Genomic DNA, 26319 nt, shown 5'->3' on the forward strand with positions numbered 1-26319 from the left:
TGTTCTGAAAATAACATAATTTCCAAAATTTTATTTTTTACGCCGTAAACAAGTGCATGAACTGACGAGAACCGAACAGCTTTGAACCGTAGGCGGTTACTCTATAACAAGTCACTGTATTTGTTACTAACCCTTATTAACAGCATACCACACAATATAAATAACATACAACTATAAAACATAGGCTATGTCTTAGGTTTTCAACAAAATAATTAGAATATCATACAAAAAAAACGGGTCTGGTGTACTTTTAGCACCACACCTAATATCTCAGATATCCCTAGCACTACAAACCTGAAACTTCACACGAATGTTAAATGACACCAGACCCAAAAAAACTAGCTCGCATTTTGTAAATAATAATATTGCGTAACGTAAATTGCACAGTTCGCTGACATTCTTCGCAAACTAAAACGCGTTCCTACAAGAAGATCCACAACATTTTTCTGAACCTGCTGGCGGCAAACAAGCAATTGCTTTTTTCACAACGTTTCTCCTTCGATAAACCGAGACCGCACATTCACCAAACATCTCGTCTAGAATGTGACATTTACCGGTTGATGTAAAAAGTTTGTGAGTGGGAGAAATTTTTCTATCCGCTAAAGGGCGGAATTGCCTCATACTTTTTGCCTGAACTATACCTAGAAGAAATTCCTGATCTAAATTCATGCCCCTGTCATCCTGGGTTTAAGTCCTGGTGTTTTGACAAAGCACCCGCTTGGAGCAATTGGGTTTGTGTTTTAACAACAAAATACATGCACCTTTTAAAAAAAAATTTAAATACAAGTTTATGTTTGTAAAATAGGATTTTTTTGTTTAAAAGTGTTGTCTGTGCCCATGCCATTTTGATTATGCTAGCTGCATAGTCCAGCCTACTTTTCGTCTATTTCCGTTGTGGACATATATCATGACCAAGTTTAATTAGTTTAATAAGGCCAAATTGCTACAGCAACAACACAAAGGCTACTGCTATGTGCAATATGTTCAATGCGTGCGTGTGTCAAGCAAGTTTTTTCCGTATAAAGTCTGTGTTTGCAGTCTGGTGTTTTTGTCACTCTATTGCATTATTATCGGTTGCCACGTAAACTGCTTTTGTGAAAAGGATTAAAGGTAAAATTGCCTGTCTTATGTCCTGCAATTGGCTTAATTTAAAGATAAAAAATTTTTAAACTGGGATATTTCAGTCCAAAGGCTTAAAGGTCAAGGACAATAAAAACTGAAAAGTGAGGTTCACGAACGAACTTTACGCTTAACCATCAAGCAAACATGGTTCACCTGATGCTTCTATCGTTTCATAAGCAATAGGCGTGATATAGGTTCTTGTCCAGGTTTCAAAAGCAATATACTATACCATAGCTTACTGTTTTAAACTTTCTTAAAGCTCCTGTTTAAGCACATGTACCTATGGCATGCTACGTAATTTGTCTGTTTGCGTAGCGTTGTGCTGTGTGTCAGTGGGTGATGGCAAACCTGTGCCCAGGTGTGCGGCGTGATACTTAAAAGCTTTGACAGTTTTTGCGCCCAGTTTCAGGCGTTTTCGTTGCACAAAGATGTTTCAATAAAAGAAAAGACCTTTGTAATACATAGATAATATCCGTTTCGGATGAAAAACTTCGGCCGTCTCTGATTTAAGCGTGCTCGTAAAATATATTTACGTCGGCAGCATATTTTTATTTTTCACAAGCAGATCCTATCAGCTTCAAAAACAAGCAGATCCTATCAGCTTCAAAAACAAGCAGATCCTATCAGCTTCAAAAACAAGCAGATCCTTTTAGCTTCAAAAACAAGCAGATCCTATCAGCTTCAAAAACAAGCAGATCCTATCAGCTTCAAAAACAAGCAGATCCTATCAGCTTCAAAAACAAGCAGATCCTATCAGCTTCAAAAACAAGCAGATCCTTTTAGCTTCAAAAACAAGCAGATCCTATCAGCTTCAAAAACAAGCAGATCCTATCAGCTTCAAAAACAAGCAGATCCTATTAGCTTCAAAAACAAGCAGATCCTATTAGCTTCAAAAACAAGCAGATCCTATCAGCTTCAAAAACAAGCAGATCCTATCAGCTTCAAAAACAAGCAGATCCTATCAGCTTCAAAAACAAGCAGATCCTTTTAGCTTCAAAAACAAGCAGATCCTTTTAGCTTCAAAAACAAGCAGATCCTATCAGCTTCAAAAACAAGCAGATCCTATCAGCTTCAAAAACAAGCAGATCCTATTAGCTTCAAAAACAAGCAGATCCTATCAGCTTCAAAAACAAGCAGATCCTTTTAGCTTCAAAAACAAGCAGATCCTTTTAGCTTCAAAAACAAGCAGATCCCTTTAGCTTCAAAAACAAGCAGATCCTATCAGCTTCAAAAACAAGCAGATCCCTTTAGCTTCAAAAACAAGCAGATCCTTTTAGCTTCAAAAACAGAAAAATGCAAATCATTTATTTTTGAAACCAGACAATATCCCCATTAGGACAAATGATTTTCCAATGTTGAACTTACAACGAAAGACACATTCCGAGTTTTGTACTACTTCATAAAACTACCTGTGTATTCTTTGCAAGACGTCACTGTTCTTCTATTGCGTCATAATTTTTTTTGCACCTGACGCCTTTTGACAAGTTATGTACCAGTGGATCGCGCGTCTGTGCTTTTTGACAAATGTCATCTTGCTCAAAAACGTAAAAGAAATAATATCCGCTAGATGGCAGCACAACAACGCCTAAGACAGTTGGCCTCAAACTCAAAACTTCTCGGAGAGCCAAATTCAAGCTAACTCGAGGGCCGCACAATAAAAACTATGTTTTTGACACCAAAACTAATGTACAACAGGAATAAACTGTAGTTGGTTTGCCGCAAAATGGGCTGAGATGTGCCGTGGAAATTTTGCCAATTAACAATAGTTTATAAAATGTTGTAGTATACCGAATTTAATCGATTGTAAGTCGCGGCTCATAAACTTTTTTGCCTTATATACCGTGTGGCCTATGCCGACCGATAAGTCGTTGCTTTTATTATTTAATATTTGTAGAAACTGATGATGCTTATAGTACACAAGCGAAATCGATTTTTCTAGATAAATTTGTTGAGATAATTTAGATGCTTGTAGCTTAAAAGCACATTTCTCTTGTTGCTAAAAGCACAGTTCACACTATGTTATACCCACGTTTAAAACAAACCAAGGTTACGAGGTCTCCTTGCGGCTGTATTTTGTTTGACACTACCACAAGGGACCTTGTCTATAAGTGTTTTAAAGTTTGGTTGCATTTGGGCTATATATTCAAAATCTTATTTAAACATGATCAAATCTTAGGAACACAAATCACGGATTTCCTCATAATTCTGAGTATAAAGATCGTTTATTTTAACATTGTCATGTTCAAAAGAAAACGTTTCCACAAAAACTTATGCCATCATCAGTTTGAGTGATGCGATTGGTGTAGCTCCATCATTATAAGTAGCTGACCTGACCGACGTCACAGATAATCGCGCGGGTGGTGACGTCATTTTGCTTTAGGCCACACACCACTAAAGGCGGAAAATGGAAAATTTAAACATGACAATGTTAATAACAATATGGGCCAAAAAAAAAAAAAAAAAAAAAAAAAAAAAAATAACAATATGGGCCAGTCTATTTATACTCAGAATTATGATCAAATCAACGTACTATTATTCAATCTTCAAGTTGGCAAAAGCACGCCACATAGCGATTGCCTACATTTTGCTTTCCTTTCTGCTAGGTGGCAGTATAGTACCATAGTAACAATTCTAAAAGTTACTATGTTATGGGACTAACAACGCAAATCAACCTAAAGCACATGGGTTGGGACTCCACTCTTGAGGTTAGGTTACCATGGAGATTTATATTACTTCATTTTTAACCATATTTTATTGTATTTGGAGTGTACATTAATAAAAGGATGTACGAATGTGTTTCAAATTGTGCGTTGCGTTGTGTCCGTTTCACTACCTATAGATGTAATTATGCAAATAGGCGGCCGACAGTGACTAACTTTGTGATAACTTTACAGTCAAAAAGAACACCTGTACTGAATATATCGCTCGGAAATACGAACTAAATACATGTAAAGGGAAGTGGGATGCTTTACTGTAATTTGTATTTCGATGCTAATTTCTCGCCAGTTAAAATAGTTGTTTTTCTTTAACTTTCTTAAATTCTTCGTTTATCCTTTCTTTTTAATCAAGGACTTATAACGTTAAAAAGACGCATGTTTGTTGTGTTAATCCGCCCTACATATGCGTCAACCTAAACGATCCTAAAAAGGTAAAACGTACCTTCCCCTGGCATCGATTTAGGATAAAAAGAACGACGCAAAAGCACAATCTCTTAAACGCGGATTAGGCTAACGTCTGGTTTGAGAATGTTACTCTTCATACGCTACACAGCTAACCGTGTCGAAAAGTCGTATAGGCCGCATCTCACAATTAAATCCTAAAAATTGAGTTTTAGAAGTCATTTGTCATTCTGCACCTGGTTAAAGTTTCTCTTGTTTGCCAAAAACAATTGCCGGGTCTGATGACTCATGAAGGGGGACTACTATTGTTGAACAGAAAAAAATTGATTGCAGCTGCATTAAAACAGCACATTGGGGGGTTTTGCAAAGGCTAACTGCTAAAGTACAAACAGCCCCGGTGGGCACCCAAGACAGTTGCAAGACATCTAATTCTCAATGAATTGTGTAGAGGAGGGTTGGTGGCTTCACTTAATCGCAAATGGAGGGTACTTTCTGCGATTCATTTTTTCACAAAACAAACCTACACCTTTTTCTGCTTTTTTGGCCAAAATAATGGCCAACAGAGGGTCAAAATGCCCCCGGGGGAGCAGTTAAAGTAGTTATTTCGATTATAAATTTGGCCAGAATTTCTAGGCAAGGGTCGGCACTAACAGAAAATCACAAATTGAACATACTTTCTGTGATTCATTTTTTCACAAAATCAACCTTTTCCATAGAAATACAGAGATGCGGCCTATACGCCATGGAGTTTCTTGAAGAAAATTTGTAATGAAGCAAAAGTTTTGTGACATACAGCGCTCAACCAAAATGCATAAATAAACTTGCATATCACTAGTAAGGTCACTTTAGAGAACATTTCAAATATGACGAACCATTTCAAATTCTGAACAAAAAATTTATTACAAAATTCAAGTACACATTAGGGTGTGTACCTAATTCAAATTTCCTATCAACGTAATTTTTAGAGAAGTTAAGAATTTCAAATCAAATTTGAGCATCACTTGCTCATGATATTCCATAGGCTTAGAATAAAAATTAAAAAAAAATATATTTACATTTTTGTGAAAATGACAAAAATTATTTGGCCGAAATGAAACTTTTGGTGAAACAAGCTAAAACATAATTGGATGGCTCACTAAGACGCTAAGCAAAACAACAGAATAAACAAATAAAAAATAAAGCACAACTGTTACACATACATCAATAAAAAAGTGCATCGCTGTTCAATAAAAAAAGAAATAGTAATGTGCTCTTCGGCAATAACAAATTGAAAACCATAGTAAAAATGTGGAATTACAACAAAATTGAATGATTAATCCAGTGCTGCTTCTACATAAATCACAAAACTTTGTTCAAGTTTACTCAAAAACGAATTTCTACATCGCTTTAGTTTCATTCAAAGGAAGCTAAAGACTTCCATGGATCGTTTGTGAGGTCGATGGGGGCAAGTTCTGGTGTTTGCGCTGATTCTCCGACTCGCACACACTCATCGATGTCATCGTCATCAAAATGAAATGAGGAAGCGTGAATTGAACAATCACTCATCGCTGACTCTGCATGAGGACTCAATGTCTCAATCCCACTATCTTGTGGTGCAATTGGATTGTTTAAAGGAGCCATAACCAGATATTCCCTCGCATATGGTTTGGAAGCTTCATTATTTTCACATGGAACTCTTCGGGCAATTTGTAGTCGAAGATTTTCATCTGCATATTTGGACTTTTTCTTGGGCAATAACTCCTTTAGTTGAGCATTTTGTTCTACTGATTCGCCATCATCTGCAGCCATATAACTTTCAGTATTTTCGACTGGCTGGCGTTGACTTTGAGGTTTCTCAGCAGCAATTGGAACTTCTGTAACTGGAGTATTCGGTGCTAGAAATTTTTGTGGGTTTCTCTCCACTGAAATAAACAGTGGAGGTGGAGGTGCAACACTTAACATATTCACCATAAGCAGTTCGTCACTGCTGCGCTGCTCACTTGGCGACGCTTCTATTTCAAATGTTGTTGGCAATTTTGCTTCGTACCAATTTGGATTATCCTTCACCAGTTGACACATTTTATCAATTCGAGTCTTTAAAGCAAGGCCATAGTTGTTTATGTTTTGGTCGAAGTAGTTTTGGGGTTCCACTTTGTTCAGCTTTATGCATGCCCCAGGTTGAAACATTTCTCTGTCCATGAGGCGAAAGTAAAGCTCTTTGAACTGCTGCATGAGCCGATAATGGCAGAAAGTGATATCACGGAACTTTTCGGGGATGTCCTTTTCAGAACAGTAGTCAAAAAAGGTGAAAAAGTATTTTCCTTTATTCTTTGCAAACATAAGATCTTTTTGAATTTGCTTCAAGATGGGAGTGAACAAATCCTGTTGCTCTGTTTTATAATCACCTTTATTAAAACTAGTCCACCTTTCAAATGCCTTTGGTGACCACACAACAATCAACTTATCTGATTCTGTTACTGCTTTGTCAATCCAAGTTGAGGCATCCTTGTAAATATTCTCTTGCTCCCACAGTTCAAACACTACTTTGAATCCAAGGTCATTTTGCAGAAAGGATGCAAATGCATTAAGAACATCAGAGTGCATTTTATGATCTTCAACAAATGTTATGCAGACGGTTCTTACTTCTTTTGTTGTTTGACATTCCACCACTATTTCATAGTTTCGGATTTTGGTAATTTTGTCGTCAGTGGGAACTGCAGGCTCTTCTTTTTTCTCATAACAAGACGACACGACAAATTGTTTTACTTTTCTTCGTTTGATAAAAATGAAGAAACCAACAGTGATTGCCAATCCCAATACGGCACACAAGGCAATTATGATGGGAAGTGGACTTGAATCTTCTTGGCATTTAAACTTAATATATGAAGCTAACTGGAGGGTACTGCTATTAGAACCTCTTAACATAACTGATATATTTGCCTTAATGTCAAAATTTTCAGGCAAAACCAAAGAAGTACCATTGCCTGATAGGGGTAAGTCATGTAATGCCTCTTCCATTTCACAAAGATTAAAACTTGATCTGTACTTCTCAGCATAACAAAGGATGATGTCTGCAGTGATTCCATGACCTTTTGGGACATTGTAGTCAATCAACATGGTTCTATTGGGACACACATATTGCTTGACTCGAAACCTTAATAATCTTTCATCAATGCATTCTTGAACATTAGCCATACGCTTGTCACTACATCCAGGTATATTTATGATCCATTTCAATGCACTTTTTTTCAATGGGCCAGACTCAGGCAAGCTAGCAATGAAAAATTTGAGTCTTGACCCAGGTTTTATGTAATCTGAAGGTTCAGTGCCATAACAGTCATAATAAAATTTGGCAAATACGTGAAGGTTGAATTCCATGACAGTGTGTATACAGTAGTACATCTCCTTCAGTACATTGCCACTATTATTAAGTATTGCAAAGTAATATCCTTGTAGATTTACCACAGAACCTTCATGTGCTCTCTTCCATGTAAAATTAAGGGCAATTCGGTTGACGGCATTACTTGGATAAAGATACCAGGCTTCAGCATTTTTGGAATCTTTCTTTGGCGGACTTGGTGGGCTGGATATATTTGAAAAGGCATTACACTGCTTTGTCTCCATAGTACAAGAAATTGGGTGCAGGGTATTGACATTAGGCCTAGTATGTGATGAGATAGTGGAGCAGTTCTTAATGCATTCGGGTACAGCAGCAACCAAGGCAGCACTGGTTACAAGCAAGAAGCAATAGTACCAGGCAGGTTTCTGCACTCATGGTTTTCTGTTGGAAATAACCACTAATGTATAAAAACTGTTTTATCCTGAAAATAACAAGTCACTGTATTTGCGTTCTCACAAGAATATCTACAACATATTAATTTTTGGTGTGACGCCATAACCAACTTTATCCCACCATCATTATGATGTAATTTGGGGTTTCCCCGATTTTAAGAAAATAGATACGTTCTACCAGAGACTAATAAGTAGAGACTGAACACTGCGCACGTACCAACGACACAAATAATCTTATTGCTCTGTCAATACACAACGTATGAAATTATAACTTTACAAAATTGTTAAACATAATAAACTTGATTTTTTAAAATTTAAATCTGATATAAAATCAATCTTATTCTTTTTTAAATGATAAAGGTGTTTTGCGAAAACATTCAGATAGGTTCCGCTTGAATGCACCTGGTAACTTCGCGGCAGTTTTAATGAAAATGCATGGGAGAAAGTGGGGTACTCGTATGTTTTTTCGCATTTGGGTGATTTGTCGGCCTTTTGATTTAGTTCTGGGCTCTGGTGCAACTACTAGAATACTTCTGCAAACATATTGTGACAAAATATACTTAGTAGTCTCTGGTTCTACTAGATCCCATTTTTCTAAACATGCTGGCGGCAAACAAACAACTGCATTTTTCACAGCGGTTCACTTTCGACAAACCGAGACATCAGCTAAAGAGGGGAATTGCATCATATGTTTTGCGTAAAAGCATCCAGTTGGAGTAATTGCGTTCATGCTCCAACTACAAAATATATGTATACATTTATTGAATATACAAATAGAAGTTTGTGTTTTAAAAAAGGACTTTTGTTTGAATGTTTTGTCTATGCCCGTGGCAATTTTAATTACCTTTTTGTCTAGCGGCTAGCCTATACTTTTTCTTCATTTCCGTTGTAGATTTTCAGTTGTAAGCAATATGTCAAAGAGTTTAGATTCCCGAAAAAATGGTAAGAGTAGCTGCTGGTTTAATTAGCTTCGCAGGAGAAATTTGCAGCAACGTCGGTAATTAACAAACTCTTGAACCAAATAATATCTCCATCAGTTAACTGGATTGTCAAGTGCCGCATGTATTAGAAAATATATTTATAACAGCCTGAATTTTGTACTGCGTCATAAAAAATACCTAACGATTATACAAGTGTGGAAATTATTGTTTATAGGACATTACTGTGCAACTACGAATCAAGGTTTCAACAGAGCAACATGCTCAAGTGTTAAATTCACAAACTAATTTTTACTCGTCTTTTTGTAATGTTTAAAGTTTCGTTTTAGAGTCTATAGCGTTGTTTTAAACAGTTTAATAGTTTTTGCAATATTACAAACGACGACAAACTGGTAAACGCAAAGTGGGCCCCCAAATTATCCGCTTCGCTACTGTTCAAATGCAAACAATACGACAATTCAAGCGACCACAGCGGGTGTGAAGTTAACGGCACATAGCACTTGTATACTGGAGGCGCCCAAATACTCGAAGTTCGCCTTTTGTCCTAAGCTCTTTGGAACTAAACCATCAATAAATTCGCCGATAAGTGATACCTAGAGAAACATATTGTAAATACTCGACGAAGTTAAAACGTTTTTCTCTGTTTGATCCATTCTTGTTCATTCAGTGGAATTAGTGCAATATTTTGATCTTTTCGTGTGCCGCGAAATATTATACCGAAAGTGTTGTAGACTACCACTGCTACAATTGTCGTTTTCCTCCATGAAGCTAAATGTGAATGAACAACTTTCGGAACCATGAGCAGCCACGAATCAAATCATCAAGTGAAGTTTGTGTGCCGCAAAACGAATTAGGAGAATCCAAGTATACCTGAACTACAGCCGTGTGCGCAAAACGAAGGTCGCAGCGATTATAAAAATGATTCCCTCTTAGCTGAAACATTTCTCTACTAGTTAGCAATTTTTTATGCTTAAAAAAATTATTAAATTTCCGCTGTTTCCGGCTCTATGAATTAAAAGAACGAAAATTATAAAACAATCATTTATAGCTTAGGATTTTTTATCATTACGACTTAGGATTATTTATCATTTTCTGCAGTGCAAAAAGAGTCGTGCATTTGATGAACTTGTCAAAGAAATGGGAGGTGATGAGCATCTTGCTTAACATTCGAAAGTGAGATGGCTATCTCGTGAAAGAGTGTTAGAGAAAGTGTGGAAACTGCGTCAGGAACTACTTGTCTGGTTTACTGGACGGGAAGATCGCGATACAATCTTTTTCCAAGAGTTGTTTTGGATTGCTAGACTAGACTAGCTCGTTGACATATTCAGTTTATTAAACATGCTGAATATCACTCTTCAAGGATCGATATATTCGAAGCCACCACCAAAATCAACTCGTTTAAGGTCTTGGTACAAAATTTGAAATAAGAAATCCACACGAATAAGAGGGGAAAAATCTAAAGAGTGACCTATATGTCAACAAGCATTCTTTAGTCGCGGAAAACAAGCGGAATTTTGGATTAAAGCACTCGACACCCCTTACGAGAAACTGGCAAAATTGACGCTCGAGGTTCTTGCAATAAATCCATCCACTTATTTAGCCGAAAAAGGGCTTTAGTGCTCTGGTGGATGTTAAAAACAAAAAGACGAGTTGCCTTCTTGGTGGGACAATAGATGACTTAATGCGCGGAACATTGGAGCAAGACATTGTCCCAAATTGGACTGAAATAGCAACAAGTATTCAGCAGCAGGCTATAGTCATTGATTTGATTAAACATTTCGAATAAATAAATGCCGATGTATGTTCCTTTATTCAAAACGTTTTCAAAATATTTTGTTATTTCTTGTCTGTTATTTTTCGTTGTTCTTTTAACTGGGAGTTCAAAAATTAAAAAATGTTAATGCTTGACTAGTTGTACGGATGAAAAAAAGTGCGGACAGTCTGTAAAAAAGTTGAAAAGCACTGGCCTAGAACAATCAAGCGTTTGAGGTTCTCTACATTTACCCACATTCGGGCAGTTTTCCTTTTTTTGCCAGATTAATTGCTGGTGTTTGGCAACACATGAAGGATGACTACAAAATTGCTCAATTGTTAAACAAAGACGTTGCAGCTGATTCAAGGTAATGTACGGTCAGGATTGGTAAATGACTGAATGTTTTGTGGCGGGAAAACTCAGCTCTGTGGGAGCTGGTAAAGCAGTTCTAATAACAAAAGGCAATGTGCAGAAAAGTGTTGGGAGGCTAATACAAAATCACTAATGGACACAACTCTGAGATTCTATGATCAGCAAAAGTATTATTAATGTATTTTGCTTTTATTATCCAAATAAAATGACAATTCAAACGTTACTTTTGGAAACCATAACAGGAACGGTGTACAAACTGACACAACATCTAACTTGCGCCAATTGTGGAGTATACATAGCAACGTGTTGCACATATAAAGAAAAATATGTCGGCCAAACAAAACACAAATTTTCACTGGTCCGACTGGAACAGGGTAACAAGCGAAATCGGTAAGAGTGACAAAACAGTCCTTCTTCACCATCACACATCCAAACACGGTACTCTAGCTCGGTGCCCATCCAAAGAAACCTGCTTTTCAGTGACATTTGTTCAAGAACCGACGGCAAAGTCTTTGGATGTTTGTGAGACCAAATGGCTTCATGTGACGAAAGCATCTGTAACATTCAGAAAATGATTTTACCGGGAATTAGATAATTTTTATTGCATTTCGATTTTACCTTTTACTAATTAATTCCATTTTTAGTCGCATTTATTGCTCCTGGTACACTTGTTTGTGCTTCAGGTTTTGGCAGTCACGTGTGAGCGTGCGGTTTTCTCCTTGTCTCCGCTACCCACTGCTTATAGGTTCGCTACCACACTGTGGTTCACTGTTTGTGCTTTGAGGTGGTGACGTAAAGAAAAGACTTCCAGTGGCAACGGTGTTTTGTGTGTATTTTATTGCTTTTATTATTACTATTACGCAATTTTTGCAGAAACTGACGATTCTCATGGCAACAAACATAAGCGAAATCGAATTTTACCAATAAAATTTACTGACGTAAATGGAAGGCTTAATTGTTGCTTCATTAAATACAATTTTAAGATAAATATGTATCAATTATTAAACCACGAAATTAATGGAGTAAAATTTCTATATTTAAACTACAAAAACCATTGCACAAATTGATTTTTGTCAGAAATCAACCACAAAATTATGTCTCATTTCCTAATTCGATTATTATTTCTATTTTTGTTATAATACCTCTAGTGGCACCGTTAAAGTTTATGTGTTGCTTAGTGACGCTTGGGAAAAATGTTGGAGTTTTTGTTTTTTGTTAAAAATCATTTATTTTTGAAATCACGAAAACAAAACACAAATAATTCGGGAACAGGAAATAGTTTTCGTGTTGAGATTCTGCTTCAATCCGGATCACTGGAATCTGGATCGGATGAGGGGAGGGAACTGTTCACCTTCAACCAAACCATAAACTATCGGCTGAAAAAAGTCACAAAAAGTTTTAATTTTATGAAATTCACAAATAAATGTTTTTATACAAATATAAATTAAATCCTCACAGGGTTTTCCATATTAGCTCGTGCTTCTTTCACCATCTTAACCGACTCCGGATCCATTTTGCACCCATGCAGATACAACCACCACCCAACCTTCGGTAAAATCTCACAAATTTTTTTCCCGTCGTCTTTTCCGCGAAACTCGTTTCCATTCAGGTCGAGAAATCCCAACTATTTAAAATAAAAACATTGTTTGTTGAAAATATTTCTACACTTTTCTGAACCAGGAAGAAGCAACATTTTATCCCAAAACTATAACGATTCCGTGTTTTTTCTTTAAATAAATAAACTTTTGCGAAAAATGCCAGGGATTTGAAACAGAATCTTGGTTACAAAATAAATAAAAACACAAACAAACCTTTGGTTTCATTATTTTTATTGCCTCACAAATAATCGTTAAATCTTCGGAGTTCAGGTCGCAAAACCCCAGCCACAGCTCCAAATCGTTTCTTGTAACTTTTGGTAAAAATTCCGCCAAAACCTGAACGATTGAGTGAGGTCGGGTTGAGGAAAAAAACAACTCCCGAGGACAAAACCTGGCGATTTTTTCTTGGTGGCATTTTTCGATTTCCTTCAAATCCAGAAACAGATCTGAAACAAAACAGGAGCAAGTTTATTAAAAAAGCAGATGTCTGGTTTCCAGTTTTAATAAAATCACTTAAACTAAAACTTACTTTATTCTTGCACAGAATTCTCCACGTTTAAGTCGGATTTAATCAACAAAAGAACAAACAAATCAATCCAATATAAAACGTTTAAATTATCAGAAAATATATTAATTACACGACAGAAATAAACGCGTCTTTCCTCCACAACATTTAATCACAACTAAAAAAACTGCATTGAGTGTTCGGTTCAAACAATGACTGTGTGACGTAACAAACCCACCCATTGTTACGCAAATAAATGTTGTGTTTACAAACACGCATTAAACTGTTGGCATTCATATCATTTACTCACTCAGTAGATCGTATTTCTCGGGTTGAGATTGGAGATATCTTGAAAGTGCATCCAATAATTTCGCACGTTTGTCTGGAAAACAAGAAACAACAACATTTGCAATAAAACTGTTGACATGTATTTGGTAGGACGGTTTGTTTTTGCCTTTGTTTTCTAGAAACACAGCAACTGTTTCTTAAAACTGAGCGGAACCTGTGCATTAACAAGCTTTAATCCAATCTGTATTTATATCGTGTACTCACGCAGCACTCCATGATGCTTCGGATGCAAACGGAAAAATCTTGAAAGTGCATCCAATAATTTACCACTGTTGCCTGAAAAATCAAACACATTTTTAGGAAAAATAGAATTGTGGACATGAATTTTTCTTTACAAATTACTTTTACTTAATGTTTTTGCATCCAAATGTAATTATCATTTCTGTTGAGGTCTGTATTCAAGCTTTACGTGCATTAATATGTGGTTCTATGGTACTGACTTATGTGGATGGAAAGACATGATCTTATTTTGGTGACACAACATAAGTGTAAAAATGTGAGCAACATTGGTCTGCATACCTGTTTGCTGACTCCCAGAATCTGTGACGTTGCCAACAGAAGTAGCATCACACTTAGACTCATAACCAGCCTCAGCGTTGTCACTTCTTGTAGCTGTATAGAAAACAAATATATGAACCTAGCAAATGTAATTGATGTAACAATGGTTTTGACTGCTTTACTTACCACTTGTCTCTCCAAGCAAAAGGCCATAAGTAAACCGTCGCGTCATAGCCCAGTGTGCGTTTCTAACCAATTCTTTCAGAATTTGGTCAAATTCTTTATCTGGCATGAAGAAGGAAATGTAGTAAGCCCCGAGGAATTCCTGCAGAGTTTCATGTGAGTAGTAAAAAATTGCTTCGGCACCATCAAAAACTTTTCGCTGTGGTAGCCAGGAATACTTGGGTAGTTTGATTATAATATTTTGTACTTTGATATAATCAAGACCCACTTCAGAGAGGTCTGTATGGGTAAACACAACAGTTTTACGAGCCTTTCCATTATACGCCATTTGGCCAAGGGCTTTTATCACAAAGTTTGTATCCTTGTCCTTCGTATGTTCTGACACATCAAGTTGTTGCAAAACAGCATTAAATATGTTGGTAATTGTGCCACAACTGTTTTTGTCACCAAACAAACTGGCATAAAAAAACAAATTGCAAAAGTAATGGATTGCGACAAAAATTTAGCACTTCTGCAGATTCAGTTTCAAGTTTTGTCCACAGTTCACTTGCTTTTTCACCACCATAAAAATAAAAAAGCTTTTTCATGTTTTCTGCAGAGAAATCATGGGCATTAATGATGGATCTCGTTTAAGGTCTCGTTTAAGGTCTTGGTACAAAATTTGAAATAAGAAATCCACACGAATAAGAGGAGAAAAATCTAAAGAGTGACCTATGTCAACAAGCATTCTTTAGTCGCGGAAAACAAGCGGAATTTTGGATTAAAGCACTCGACACCCCTCACGAGAAACTGGCAAAATTGACGCTCGAGGTTCTTGTAATAAATCCATCCACTTATTTAGCCGAAAAAGGGCTTTAGTGCTCTGGTGGATGTTAAAAACAAAAAGACGAGTTGCCTTCTTGGTGGGACAATAGATGACTTAATGCGCGGAACATTGGAGCAAGACATTGTCCCAAATTGGACTGAAATAGCAACAAGTATTCAGCAGCAGGCTATAGTCATTGATTTGATTAAACATTTCGAATAAATAAATGCCGATGTATGTTCCTTTATTCAAAACGTTTTCAAAATATTTTGTTATTTCTTGTCTGTTATTTTTCGTTGTTCTTTTAACTGGGAGTTCAAAAATTAAAAAATGTTAATGCTTGACTAGTTGTGCGGATGAAAAAAAGTGCGGACAGTCTGTAAAAAAGTTGAAAAGCACTGGCCGAGAGCAATCGAGCGTTTGAGGTTCTCTACATTTACCCACATTCGGGCAGTTTTCCTTTTTTTGCCAGATTAATTGCTGGTGTTTGGCAACACATGAAGGCTAACTACAAAATTGCTCAATTGTTAAACGAAGACGTTACAGCTGATTCAAGGTAATGTACGGTCAGGAATGGTGAATGACCTGAATGTTTTGTGGCGGGAAAACTCAGCTCTGTGGGAGCTGGTAAAGCAGTTCTAATAACAAGGCAATGTGCAGAAAAGTGTTTGGAGTCTAATACAAAATCACTAATGGGCACAACCCTGAGATTCCAAGATCAGCAAAAAGATTATTAATGTATTTTGCTTTTATTATCCAAATAAAATGACAATTCAAACGTTACTTTTGGAAACCATCACAGGAACGGTGTACAAACTGACACAACATCTAACTTGCGCCAATTTTGGTATATAGCCTACGTAGCAACGTGTTGCACATATAAAGAAAAATATGTCGGCCAAACAATTACACAAATTTTCACCGGTCCGACTGGAACAGGGTAACAAGCGATATCGGTAAGAGTGACAAAACGGTCCTTCTTCACCATCACATATCCAAACACGGTACCCCAGCTCGGCGCCCATCCATAGAAACCTGCTTTTCAGTGACATTTGTTCAAGAACCGACGGCAAAGTCTTTGGATGTTTGTGAGGCCAAATGGCTTCATATGACGAAAGCATCTGTAAACATTCAGAAAATGATTTTACCGGGAATTAGATAATTTTTATTGCATTTCGATTTTACCTTTTACTAATTAATTCCATTTTTAGTCGCATTTATTGCTCCTGGTACACTTGTTTGTGCTTCAGGTTTTTGCGGTCGCGTGTGAGCGTGCGGTTTTTTCCTTGTCTCCGCTACCCACTGCTTATAGGTTCGCTACCACAGTGTATAGTTCACTTTTTGAGCTTTGTGGAGATAACGCAAAGAAAGGACTTCCAGTGGCGTATTTTTTTTTTATAGTGTATTTTATTGCTTTCATTATTACTACTATTATGTAATTTTTGCAGAAACTGACGATTCTTATGGTAACTTACATAAGCGAAATCGATTTTAACAGTAAAATTTGATGACGTAAATGAGAGGCTTAATTGTTGCTTCATTAAATACAATTTTAAGATAAATATGTGTCAATTCTTAAACCACTAAATTAATGGAGTAAAATTTCTATATTTAAACAACAAAAACCATTGCGTAAATTTGATTTTTGTCAGAAATCAACCAGAAAATTATGTCTCATTTCCTAATTTGATTATTATTTCTATTTTTGTTATAATACCTCTAGTGGCACTGTTAAAGTTTATGTGTTGCTAAGTGACGCTTGGGAAAAATGGCGGAGTTTTTGTTTTTTGTTAAAAATCATTTATTTCTGAAATCACGAAAACAAAACACAAATAATTCGGGAACAGGAAATAGTTTTCGTGTTGAGATTCTGCCTCAATCCGAATCACTGGAATCTGGATCGGATGAGGGGAGGGACTGTTGACCTTCACCACAACAAAACTCTCGGCTGAAAAAAGTCACAAAAAGTTTAAATTTTATGAAAATTTCACAAATAAATGTTTTTATACAAATATAAATTAAATCCTCACAGGGTTTTCCATATTAGCAAGTTCTTCCATCACCATCTTAACCGAATCTCGATTCATTTTGCACCCAAGCAGATCCAACTCCCTCCCAACCTTCGGTAAAATCTCACAAATTTTTTTCCCGTCGTCTTTTCCGCGAAACTCGTTTCCAGTCAGGTTGAGAAATCTCAACTATTTGAAATAAAAACATTGTTTGGTGGAAATATTTCTACACTATTTGAACCAGGAAGAAGCAACATTTTATCCCAAAACTAAAACGATTCCGTGTTTTTCTTTAAATAAATAAACTTTTGCAAAAAATGTCAGGGATTTAAAACAGAATCTTGGTTACAAAATAAATAAAAACATAAACAAACCTTTTGTTTCATTCTTTTTATTGCTTCACAAATATTCGTTAAATCTTCGGAGTTCAGGTCGCAAAACCGCAGCCACAGCCACAAATCATTTCTTGTAACTTTTGGTAAAAATTCCGCCAAAACCTGAACGATTGAGTGAAGTCGGGTTCCGTAAAAATCCAACCTCCGAGGACAAAACCTGGCGATTTTTTCTTGGTGGCATTTTTGGATTTCCTTCAAATCCAGAAAAAAATCTGAAACAAAACAGAAGAAAGTTTATTAAAAAAGCAAATGTCTGGTTTCCAGTTTTAATAAAATCACTTAAAATAAAACTTACTTTATTCTTGCACAGAATTCCCCACGTTTAAGTCGGATTTAATCAACACAAGAACCAACAAATCAATCCAATATAAAACGTTTAAATTATCAGAAAATATAAAAATTACACGACAGAAATAAACGCGTCTTTCCTCCACAACATTTAATCACAACTAAAAAAAACTGCATTGAGTGTTCGGTTCAAACAATGACTGTGTGACGTAACAAACCTACTCATTGTTACGCAAATAAATGTTGTGTTTACAAACACACATTAAACTGTTGGCATTCATATCATTTACTCACTCAGTAGATCGTAATACTCGGGTTGAGATTGGAGATATCTTGAAAGTGCACCCAATAATTTCGCACGTTTGTCTGGAAAACAAGAAACAACAACATTTGCAATAAAACTGTTGACAAGTATTTGGTTGGACGAATTGTTTCTACTCGTATGTTTTGCGCAAACACATTTATTATCTGTAGGAGCTAAAGGTTATTTAATGCAGTAAAGCAGAGGACATCAATAAATGAACCAAGTATACGCATGTTACATGTCAAACGCAGTAGTATCAGTAACGAGTGCCTTGGCAAAGACAATACCATGTTATAGTTTACTGGGGATGGGCATAAGTGCCCAACCTGTATTTATAGTTGCGTGTTTGTAAGGCGTGTACCACACAAAATCCTAGTCGACAAGTTGGGAGGACAGGTTGAAAATGTACCGGTACTAGTCCGTGGCCCTGTAGTTGGGACTCCGGAGGTAAAACAAAAAATCTCTGCATGTCTAACCGTAGTGCAGTAAAAATGAACACATACACCATTGGTTTGTCACTTAACATTGAAATATGTGGATGCAATGTTTTAACATGGCTAAGGAATCGTTTCGTGTGGCGTTTGCATGTCAAATCATTCAATGCCTTAAGCCATTACCTAAAACTTTAAAACATGACATGTGTTTCAAATGCAAACCTGTGGCTACAAATAAAAATTTTGACACAATTTTACCCAGGATACAGGAGTTATGTTGACAAAGTTTTCATTTTGGGGCAAAAGCAGGAGCTTCCAATTTTCAAATCATTGCATGTCACTAAATAGTGGAATATATGTGTAACTTTTTTTTTGCAAATATACTGTTCATCCCTGTTTAATTTCTGTAACCTGTGAACATTCACTTAATGTGATTGATAAATCACTGTTTTCAAAAATGTTTACAAATGTTACACAAATAGAAAGCTTGTGTTGCACAAATAGTAAACCAGGTAATGTCTTGCAGTTGCAGGTTTAAAGAGCAAAGATACCTTTTTCCTGGATCCTGGAATCTGTCTCAGAGCAATCAAGATCACCGTCACATCCAGACTCCAAATTTCCTTCAGCAGGATAACTTCCTGATACTACTTGCAAAAACAACAATTAGGAAAATTAGAAAGATATTGTAAAAATAATTAATGCAATGCTTACGACGTTTCTGTCCAAGCAAAAGGCCACATACAAATCGCCGCACCATGGCCCAGTGTGAAACTTTCACCACCTCATCAACGATTTGGTTGAATTCTTCAACAGGCATAAAAAAGGAAATGTAAAAGGCACAAATAAATTCTTGTAACATTTGATGTGAAAAGAAAAAGAAAGTTTGGGAACCATCGAAAACTTTGCGATGTGAGAACCAAGAGTGTTTTACAAGCTTAATTATCACATCCTGAACATTAATATGCTCTAGGTCCACTGCAGAAAGGTCTGCATGGCTAAACACAACAGTGCGCCGAGTCATTCCATAGTAGGCCATTTTGCCAAGGGCTTTCAAAACAAAGTTTATGCTCTTGCCCTTTGCATATTCGGATACATTAAATTGTTGCAATACTGTATTAAATAGGTTGGTAATCGTGTTAAAACTGTCTGGGTCACCAAACAAACATGCATACAAGACAAATTGTAAAAGCAATGGATTGTGACAAAAACTAAGCATTTGTGGAGATTCAGTTTCAAGTTTTATAAAAAGTTCACTTGCATTTTCTTCAGCATAGAAATAAAACAGCTTTTTCATGTCTTCTGTAGCAAGGTCATGGACATAAATGACAAATTTTGGACGAAGTCTCACAGGAATGGCAAGCAAGGAATGCGGACGTGATGTAAAGATTAATGTTGCTTTACTGAACAGGGTTTTGCTGCAGAGACTTGCAACAAGCTGTTGAACTGTAAACAGAGTTTTGTAATCCGTATTAATTTGCTTTACATTTTCCAGTGACCATGTTGCCTGATCCAGACCATCGAATACTAAAATACACTTTTCTTGGTTATGTTTCATCCATGTGAATACAGCATTAAGGACAGTTTGCTTGGTATCAGGGAACTGCCTGTCCAGTAGGAGCTCTTGAAGTGTAAGTTTGTCATCATCATAGTCTATATTCATGAAGTTTAGGTGTAACATCAAATACCCCTTTTTGATGTGTTTCAGCAGTTTCTTGGATAACGAAGTTTTTCCAGCGCCCGGCGGACCCGCAAATGCGATAAACTGGTGACCTTCATGAATTGTAGCAAGCAATTCCTCAAATGTTGTTGGTTCGCCTTTAACTTGATTTACACTGTCCCTCATTGTTGATGGCACAAATTCCTCTGCTTTCTTGGGATCAATACCCTTGTAAAAGTCAAGTTTTTCCAGTTTTGGATTAACATTTGGGATTCCATCTTCTCTTAAACCAGGAAGAGACATGATAGTCTTTAGTACATTATGTCGACTGTTAATGATCTCGATGGCTTGCTGCACTTTTTCTGAAATCAAAAAACGCAAGTCATCAGAAATTCTTTCTAAAACCATTCCAATTCTGGTTGATCATTATTCATGGTTATGCTATTACGTTATTGCAGAGTATTGTTCTGTTAACCTTACATTTCTGCATTTGATGGAATGAAGGCACACAGTTTTAATGAACAAGAAAATTAAATTGGTACATCACCAATACCTCTAAGGTAGGGGTTGGCATCCCTTTAAACAAAGCGTGCTGGTGTACAACTTATGTCAAGATTCGAATGACATAGCGTGCAAACATATAGGCTATGAACACCACAATATTTTGACATTTTAACAATATGATTGTGTTCTTGTTGCAGAAATAGATCACAATATTTTACCTTCATTTTGTTCATCTTCTTCTTTTGTGCTTGGTGTACCTATATTTTCAGTAAATTGAATAATGTCAGCATAAAATGAGCTCAAATTCAACTTTGCACATGAACTAAAATAACTTCATATTATATATATCAATTGGCACTTGAATAAATTTTCTGGTTAATCTACATCAGTAAAAAACTAACATAACCAGAAATCTTAAGACAAAACTTTGTTTAAATAAAAATATTTTCAAATTGTCTTACCCTGCATTAATTTGCAATAGCCTTGGATTAACATACCTTTATTGTAGAACTTGTTGGTTATGTTGACATCACCTTGAACTCCAACAACGCCGCCAAATATGATTGCCCCCTGTGCTGATATTTGCTGCGATGGACCTCGAAAAATTAAAACTTTGTTACTTAGCTTGATAATAAGTTCTGTCAGAAGAGCTTGGAATACATTAGTCTAATAATATTCACCAGCATACAGGGAAAATTACAGAAATTTCATATTTCAGTGGTTTCTATTTTGGTTTCTGATCATAGCAATGATGTGAAAGAAATAATATAAAAGTTTGGCCAAACAGCTGTGTTTATTACTGCCAGCTTATTGAATTTAAGTGTTGTTTGAATTACTTGTAATATGCCAACCAAACAACATTGAATGTGTGTTTTAGATATGGATATCAAAACTCTTCTTACCTGGTTTCTGTTGTTTGATTTGAGAATCATTCTGACATTTTGTGTCAGACATTCTTTGCATCTTACTTTCTTTGTTGATACTTGTTGGTTTAAGGCTAGCCCCAGAAAGAAAATCACAATTTAACAAAAAGTAACAAACAATTCGGCTGTCAACAAAATCACATTATTGTAATTAGGTTTAGCCAAACAATGTCTATATAAATCCTAATGCTGTACAAATTAGGTCAACAAGGTCATGGACACACTTTTGCCAAACAAATTAACACGTCAGGATCCTTACATAGGTTAAGATTTTATCGACTTTTGAAATATTCACTTCATATTTTTTATGTTTATTCCTGAAAAATCAAAATAATCTAATTATTATCTGGGCTGGTTTGCGATCTCAATTATCGTTGCGCAGACGACTGATGACGCTGGCTATAAGTGGCGCTATTGAGAAAACATAAAATTATTCCCCCCAAAAAACGAAAGAAAATAAGTATTATGATGATGCTGGGTCGATTTTTAAAGTGCTATTGCTGATATTATTCCAAATTAATGAAATTGGTATTAGAAAGGATTTTCGAAAAGCTTAAACTACAGTTTATCGACTATGTACTAAGTTCGCTAAAGTTTAAGCTTACTATAATTTTCCTGTGTTGATACTGAAGTCACGACACGACTTTTTGTTAAGATTGGTGTTAAGCCGACTACATACACTTTGAACTCTATTGATTGGTATTCATCTTCAAATCAGCGTATAATGTAGGCCTGCACTACTTTCCGGAGGAGTATTTTTCAGTACAGTCATGCTTGTTTCCACAATGACCTGTCTACACACATTAGCTTGTTTGACATATTTTCTCGTATATTGCCCGAATTTTTTTTGTTTATTGCTCATAAATATTTCTTTCTAGATATCACAAAATCAACACCATTTGAATCTTTAAAATACGCCATATGGATAATATATGTACTTGCACTTTACTTTGCATGACTACTTATTGGTCTTGAGGAAAAAACAGTGCTTTTAACGCCGCTTACGTGACACAAACATGTTGTTTCATGGCAGGTCTGAACTTTGGCTGATCCAGTTTCCCGATTTGTTTGTTCAGAAAACATAAAAGCGAAGCTAAATGCACTGGAACATTTTCAGTCACCGCTGACAAACAAACCTTATGTACACGGAAGACAGATGACTTTTTAACTCATACATCCTTATCAAGTGTGGCGAAAATGACACACGGCACTAATGTTTTTCTTTTTGCTTTCTTTGATTATCTGTGTTGTTTATTTAAAGCAGTCTTTATTACCCATGCGCACAACACATTGCACAATCCTTTTGTTTTTCATCGGTTTCCTGCTCTCACGTTTTATCAAATTCCCTTTTGGATTTATTTCCGTATCCCATACCGCTTAATTGGATTTCCTGTAACGCTTCATTGGTTCACGTGCAAGTCGTTGATTGGCTGGTGCAATGAGTGCTGCGTGAATGACCCGCTAGTCATTAGGTGTGCGTCGCGCTATACAGTGGTTTTCATTGTTGCCAAGCGCGCATTTCGATATTATACCGAAAATCAAAATGATTTCACTTCTTCCTGGCCTCGTATTTTCTAGGGCCGTGTGGAAAACATGTGGCCTCCTAAGCGTTGTTCGGTTTACAGTAGTTCTAAGTGCATGGTGAGCTTTACTGTGAATTATATGTTTTGCGGGAATAAACGAATGCAGGCAAATATTAAAGAAATCCTTAAATGCGTTCATTAATGGTTTACTTTCACACATTGGGTACTGGTAGCTTGTAAGCCCCATATAGGTTTGCGTCGTAACACCCGCATGTCACACTAACTGGTGTTCCGTAATATTAGCATCTAATTTTTACAAATAATATACGTGACAAAACAGGTGAGTATTTCTAGCAAGTAGCATAAATAAGCGACCAACACTACTTTTTTAAACAAAGTCAAAAAAGGTAAAACATGACTATGTCCGTTATGCTAACGTTAAAAGAAAACAAAATCATAAATTAATTGTTAAGTGTTTCGTGAAATCATATGCAAACTGTATGTGTTTCTTCTGCCGAAAAGGTTGAACTAGCTAGCTTTAACTGCACGCCACGCTATTCTCTTCGTTGCGTTAATAGCATCACACAAGAGAAAAACTTTACGTGAGATGTGATCAGTAAAGTGTGACGTTTTTGGCGCACTGTAACTTTCGTATTTTCTACAGTTTTACGAAAAGAATGTGATTGCTCTTTTGCCCCAAATAAACGGATTTGCTCTGTTATTGGGGCAGTATGTCCTTTTTGATGTGTCGATTCATGCTTTGTAAATACAAGAATTCAACATCGTGTTATAGTTTACGTTAGCGATAACAATATTGTCATCAGTATTAAACCGCATTTTGAATCTAACTTACATTACGTTGACAAACGTGTCCTTTTGAAGTAGGCAATACCAAACATGCACATAGAAGCTGTCTGTTGCTTTCTAATATTCATTTAAAATTTTTAACTACAGTTGCAGATATTTGACAACAAAACTAAGAAGTGCATCAACTGTTTGATTAGTTTTTCCATTAGCGACAACAGCTGAAGTTCGTGAAATATCACGAGCATCAATCCCACACATCAGCAACCCGATTTGACAAACAGTTTTATTTCTGCTTCTGGACAACCAAAGCCTAAAGTTACTGCTTAACCTTACGCTAAACATTTTCAGCTACATTTCCAAGAATATTTGTTATAAATCTATGGCTAACTATAGCAAAGGAACCAATAAACAAGTTGCTTCACAGCAAACTTGAAAGATTGCACAAATTCAGTTCCTCATTTTACTGAATCAATGGCGACGAGTTGAAAGGTCAGGGTTCCGCTCTACCGAAGATTTTTTAAGCGAATATGTAATGTGTTTTTTTAGCAAATAACGTAAACGACTTACAATAACCTTGCGTCGTAACAAGTATATTATCAGCACAGCAAGCAGCAACGCACGGCACCTCGATCACGCATGGGAAAAACTTTGGAAGAAGAAGTGCTGGAAGCAGACAAACGCAATCAAGCGTGAGACTTTTTTCACACAGGAGAAAGCAAGTTATGTATTAATTTAAAGGAAAGAATTTGAGGAAAAGACAGACTTGTTTCTATGTAAGATGATTTTAATAATTTTTTTTTACAAATCGCACTCAAGACATGAAAAATAACTATTAATGAAAATGATTTATTCTTACGTACGGGGAAACCCCGAACGGTGTTTGTAGATTCAAATTTTAACTTGATTGAAGTTATCGGAAGCAAAAATTAAAAATGGGATCTAAGGACATGCTTCGTAAGTATTTTTGAAACTTTTTCTTGTGTTTTGACGTATATTATATATTTGTGATTTTTGGAAAAAAAATTTGCGACATAGGATAAAATGCACGACCCAAGCTTTTATCCTGTCAAAAAGCAATTTGTTTTACTGAAATCATGTGTTAGACACCCAAGGCCTACTAGGCATGAATTACAATTTCTCCTATCCCATACACTTTTACCAGATGGAAAGAAAGTCTTAAAATGTTTACTGATTATCTGCACAAAAAAGACCCAATGCATTAACATACGAAAAGTGTTTGCTATTCTGCACTTCATCCTCACAATCAAAAGTCATACAAAAATTATCCAATCTGTTTTCACCAGTTTACATTTTTTTGATCAAGTTAACCTGTGTTTATTTGTAGTGCGACAGTTGGTCCATTATCAGGATAATCCAAACAGACATTTGTGGACTCCTCATTATGCTCAGGCAGCATTCGATCATGCCGGTGATGGATTTGTTAATGTGGGATTTTTTGGAACAGATGAAATGTCAAAGAAAGTTTTCTTTCTTGTGTATTTGGAGTACATAAAACAGACAAGAGATTTAACAGTAAGTCCAATATTCCGTTCAAACACTTTGCACAACCTAAAGCAGGGTACTGTCAAACATATTAGTTTTCAACAATGCAGGTTGGTGTCTAGTGATGTTGTTGAACATCAAATATCCATGTGAAAACATCCATTAATAATGTAAAACAGTGGCCCTGTCTAAAGTTCACTTATGGTTGACTCCATTGCTGAAACACCAAAGTTCATGAGGGCTTTATTGATTTTTGTGTTTAACAGGCACCAACTAGTGCAATCTTCCAGCGATACAAGCAGCACTGTTATGCAAAAAACTTTCCCATCAGACAACTTGATAGAATAACTGGTCTCTGTTTGCAGGAAACCCCATTTGTTGTCCAATAGAGGATGATCAGCTTGTAAGTAGTAAAATTTGAATTTGCATTAAGCATTAAGAAGTACTAGTTTTTTTACTTTGTTTATTTTTGTTGCATTGATTTGCAAAAATAACTGATGTATTTACAAGAGATGCTTATTTTCAGAGATTTTTTTTTTTGTCATCACTTCCATTTTTTTTGAATGTTTAAAAAAAAATATTTTGAATCAAGAGATCTTGGTGTCAAAAAAAATGTGCAATCAAATCTTCATATCTTTATAATTTCGTATTTCCATTACAATTCATATTGCTGATTTTGTGGTTAGATAATATGTAAATTGTGTCCACAATGTCCACATTTACATTTTTAATTTTCCAGTAAATATTTTATGCCTTGAAGACAGTTCTATTGATTTTGTGTCATTCTAAACTTCTTACTCACAACTAGTAAATCTACCAAAGTGTTTATGTGCACGATAACAAGTTTAAACATAAAGAATATAAATAAGCACCATCTATTTTATTTTTCAACCAGCTTCGTTGTTTTTCTATGCTGACTCTGGAGTTGAATTAAAGAACATTTAGTTTTAACAAATGTAT

The 26319-nt window shown here is 36.0% G+C and overlaps 3 protein-coding genes across 7 annotated transcripts; 1 reads left to right on the plus strand and 2 right to left on the minus strand.

The window, feature by feature from the left end:
- Window positions 1-5633: 5633 nt before the first annotated feature.
- On the minus strand, window positions 5634-7844 carry LOC145903130 (uncharacterized). Its single transcript, XM_082991206.1, has one exon. The coding sequence runs from the start codon at window positions 7842-7844 to the stop codon at window positions 5634-5636; it is 2211 nt and encodes a 736-aa protein (XP_082847332.1).
- Window positions 7845-12346: 4502 nt separating this feature from the next.
- LOC145901534 (protein NLRC5-like) lies at window positions 12347-21646 on the minus strand. 5 transcript variants are annotated; one of them, XM_082989258.1, is made up of 9 exons: window positions 21506-21646; window positions 21101-21199; window positions 20822-20860; window positions 19154-20461; window positions 18994-19086; window positions 13489-13560; window positions 12887-13119; window positions 12532-12699; window positions 12347-12451 (listed from the first exon to the last, which is right to left on the minus strand). In XM_082989258.1, the coding sequence occupies exons 1-9, from the start codon at window positions 21564-21566 to the stop codon at window positions 12386-12388; spliced, it is 2139 nt and encodes a 712-aa protein (XP_082845384.1). In that variant the 5' UTR covers window positions 21567-21646; the 3' UTR covers window positions 12347-12385. The 5 variants fall into 5 exon arrangements, with proteins under 5 accessions (XP_082845384.1, XP_082845383.1, XP_082845382.1 ...); XM_082989257.1 differs by lacking the exons at window positions 12887-13119; window positions 13489-13560 and adding exons at window positions 17396-17628; window positions 17999-18070; XM_082989256.1 differs by having other exon boundaries at window positions 18994-19089.
- A 3108-nt stretch (window positions 21647-24754) lies between these two features.
- On the plus strand, window positions 24755-26319 carry LOC145903865 (uncharacterized). Its single transcript, XM_082992042.1, has 4 exons — window positions 24755-24810; window positions 25202-25389; window positions 25626-25762; window positions 26255-26319. The coding sequence occupies exons 1-3, from the start codon at window positions 24789-24791 to the stop codon at window positions 25746-25748; spliced, it is 333 nt and encodes a 110-aa protein (XP_082848168.1). The 5' UTR covers window positions 24755-24788; the 3' UTR covers window positions 25749-25762; window positions 26255-26319.

Source organism: Ascidia mentula, chromosome 5, assembly GCF_947561715.1.
Source record: "Ascidia mentula chromosome 5, kaAscMent1.1, whole genome shotgun sequence".
NCBI lineage: Eukaryota > Metazoa > Chordata > Ascidiacea > Phlebobranchia > Ascidiidae > Ascidia > Ascidia mentula.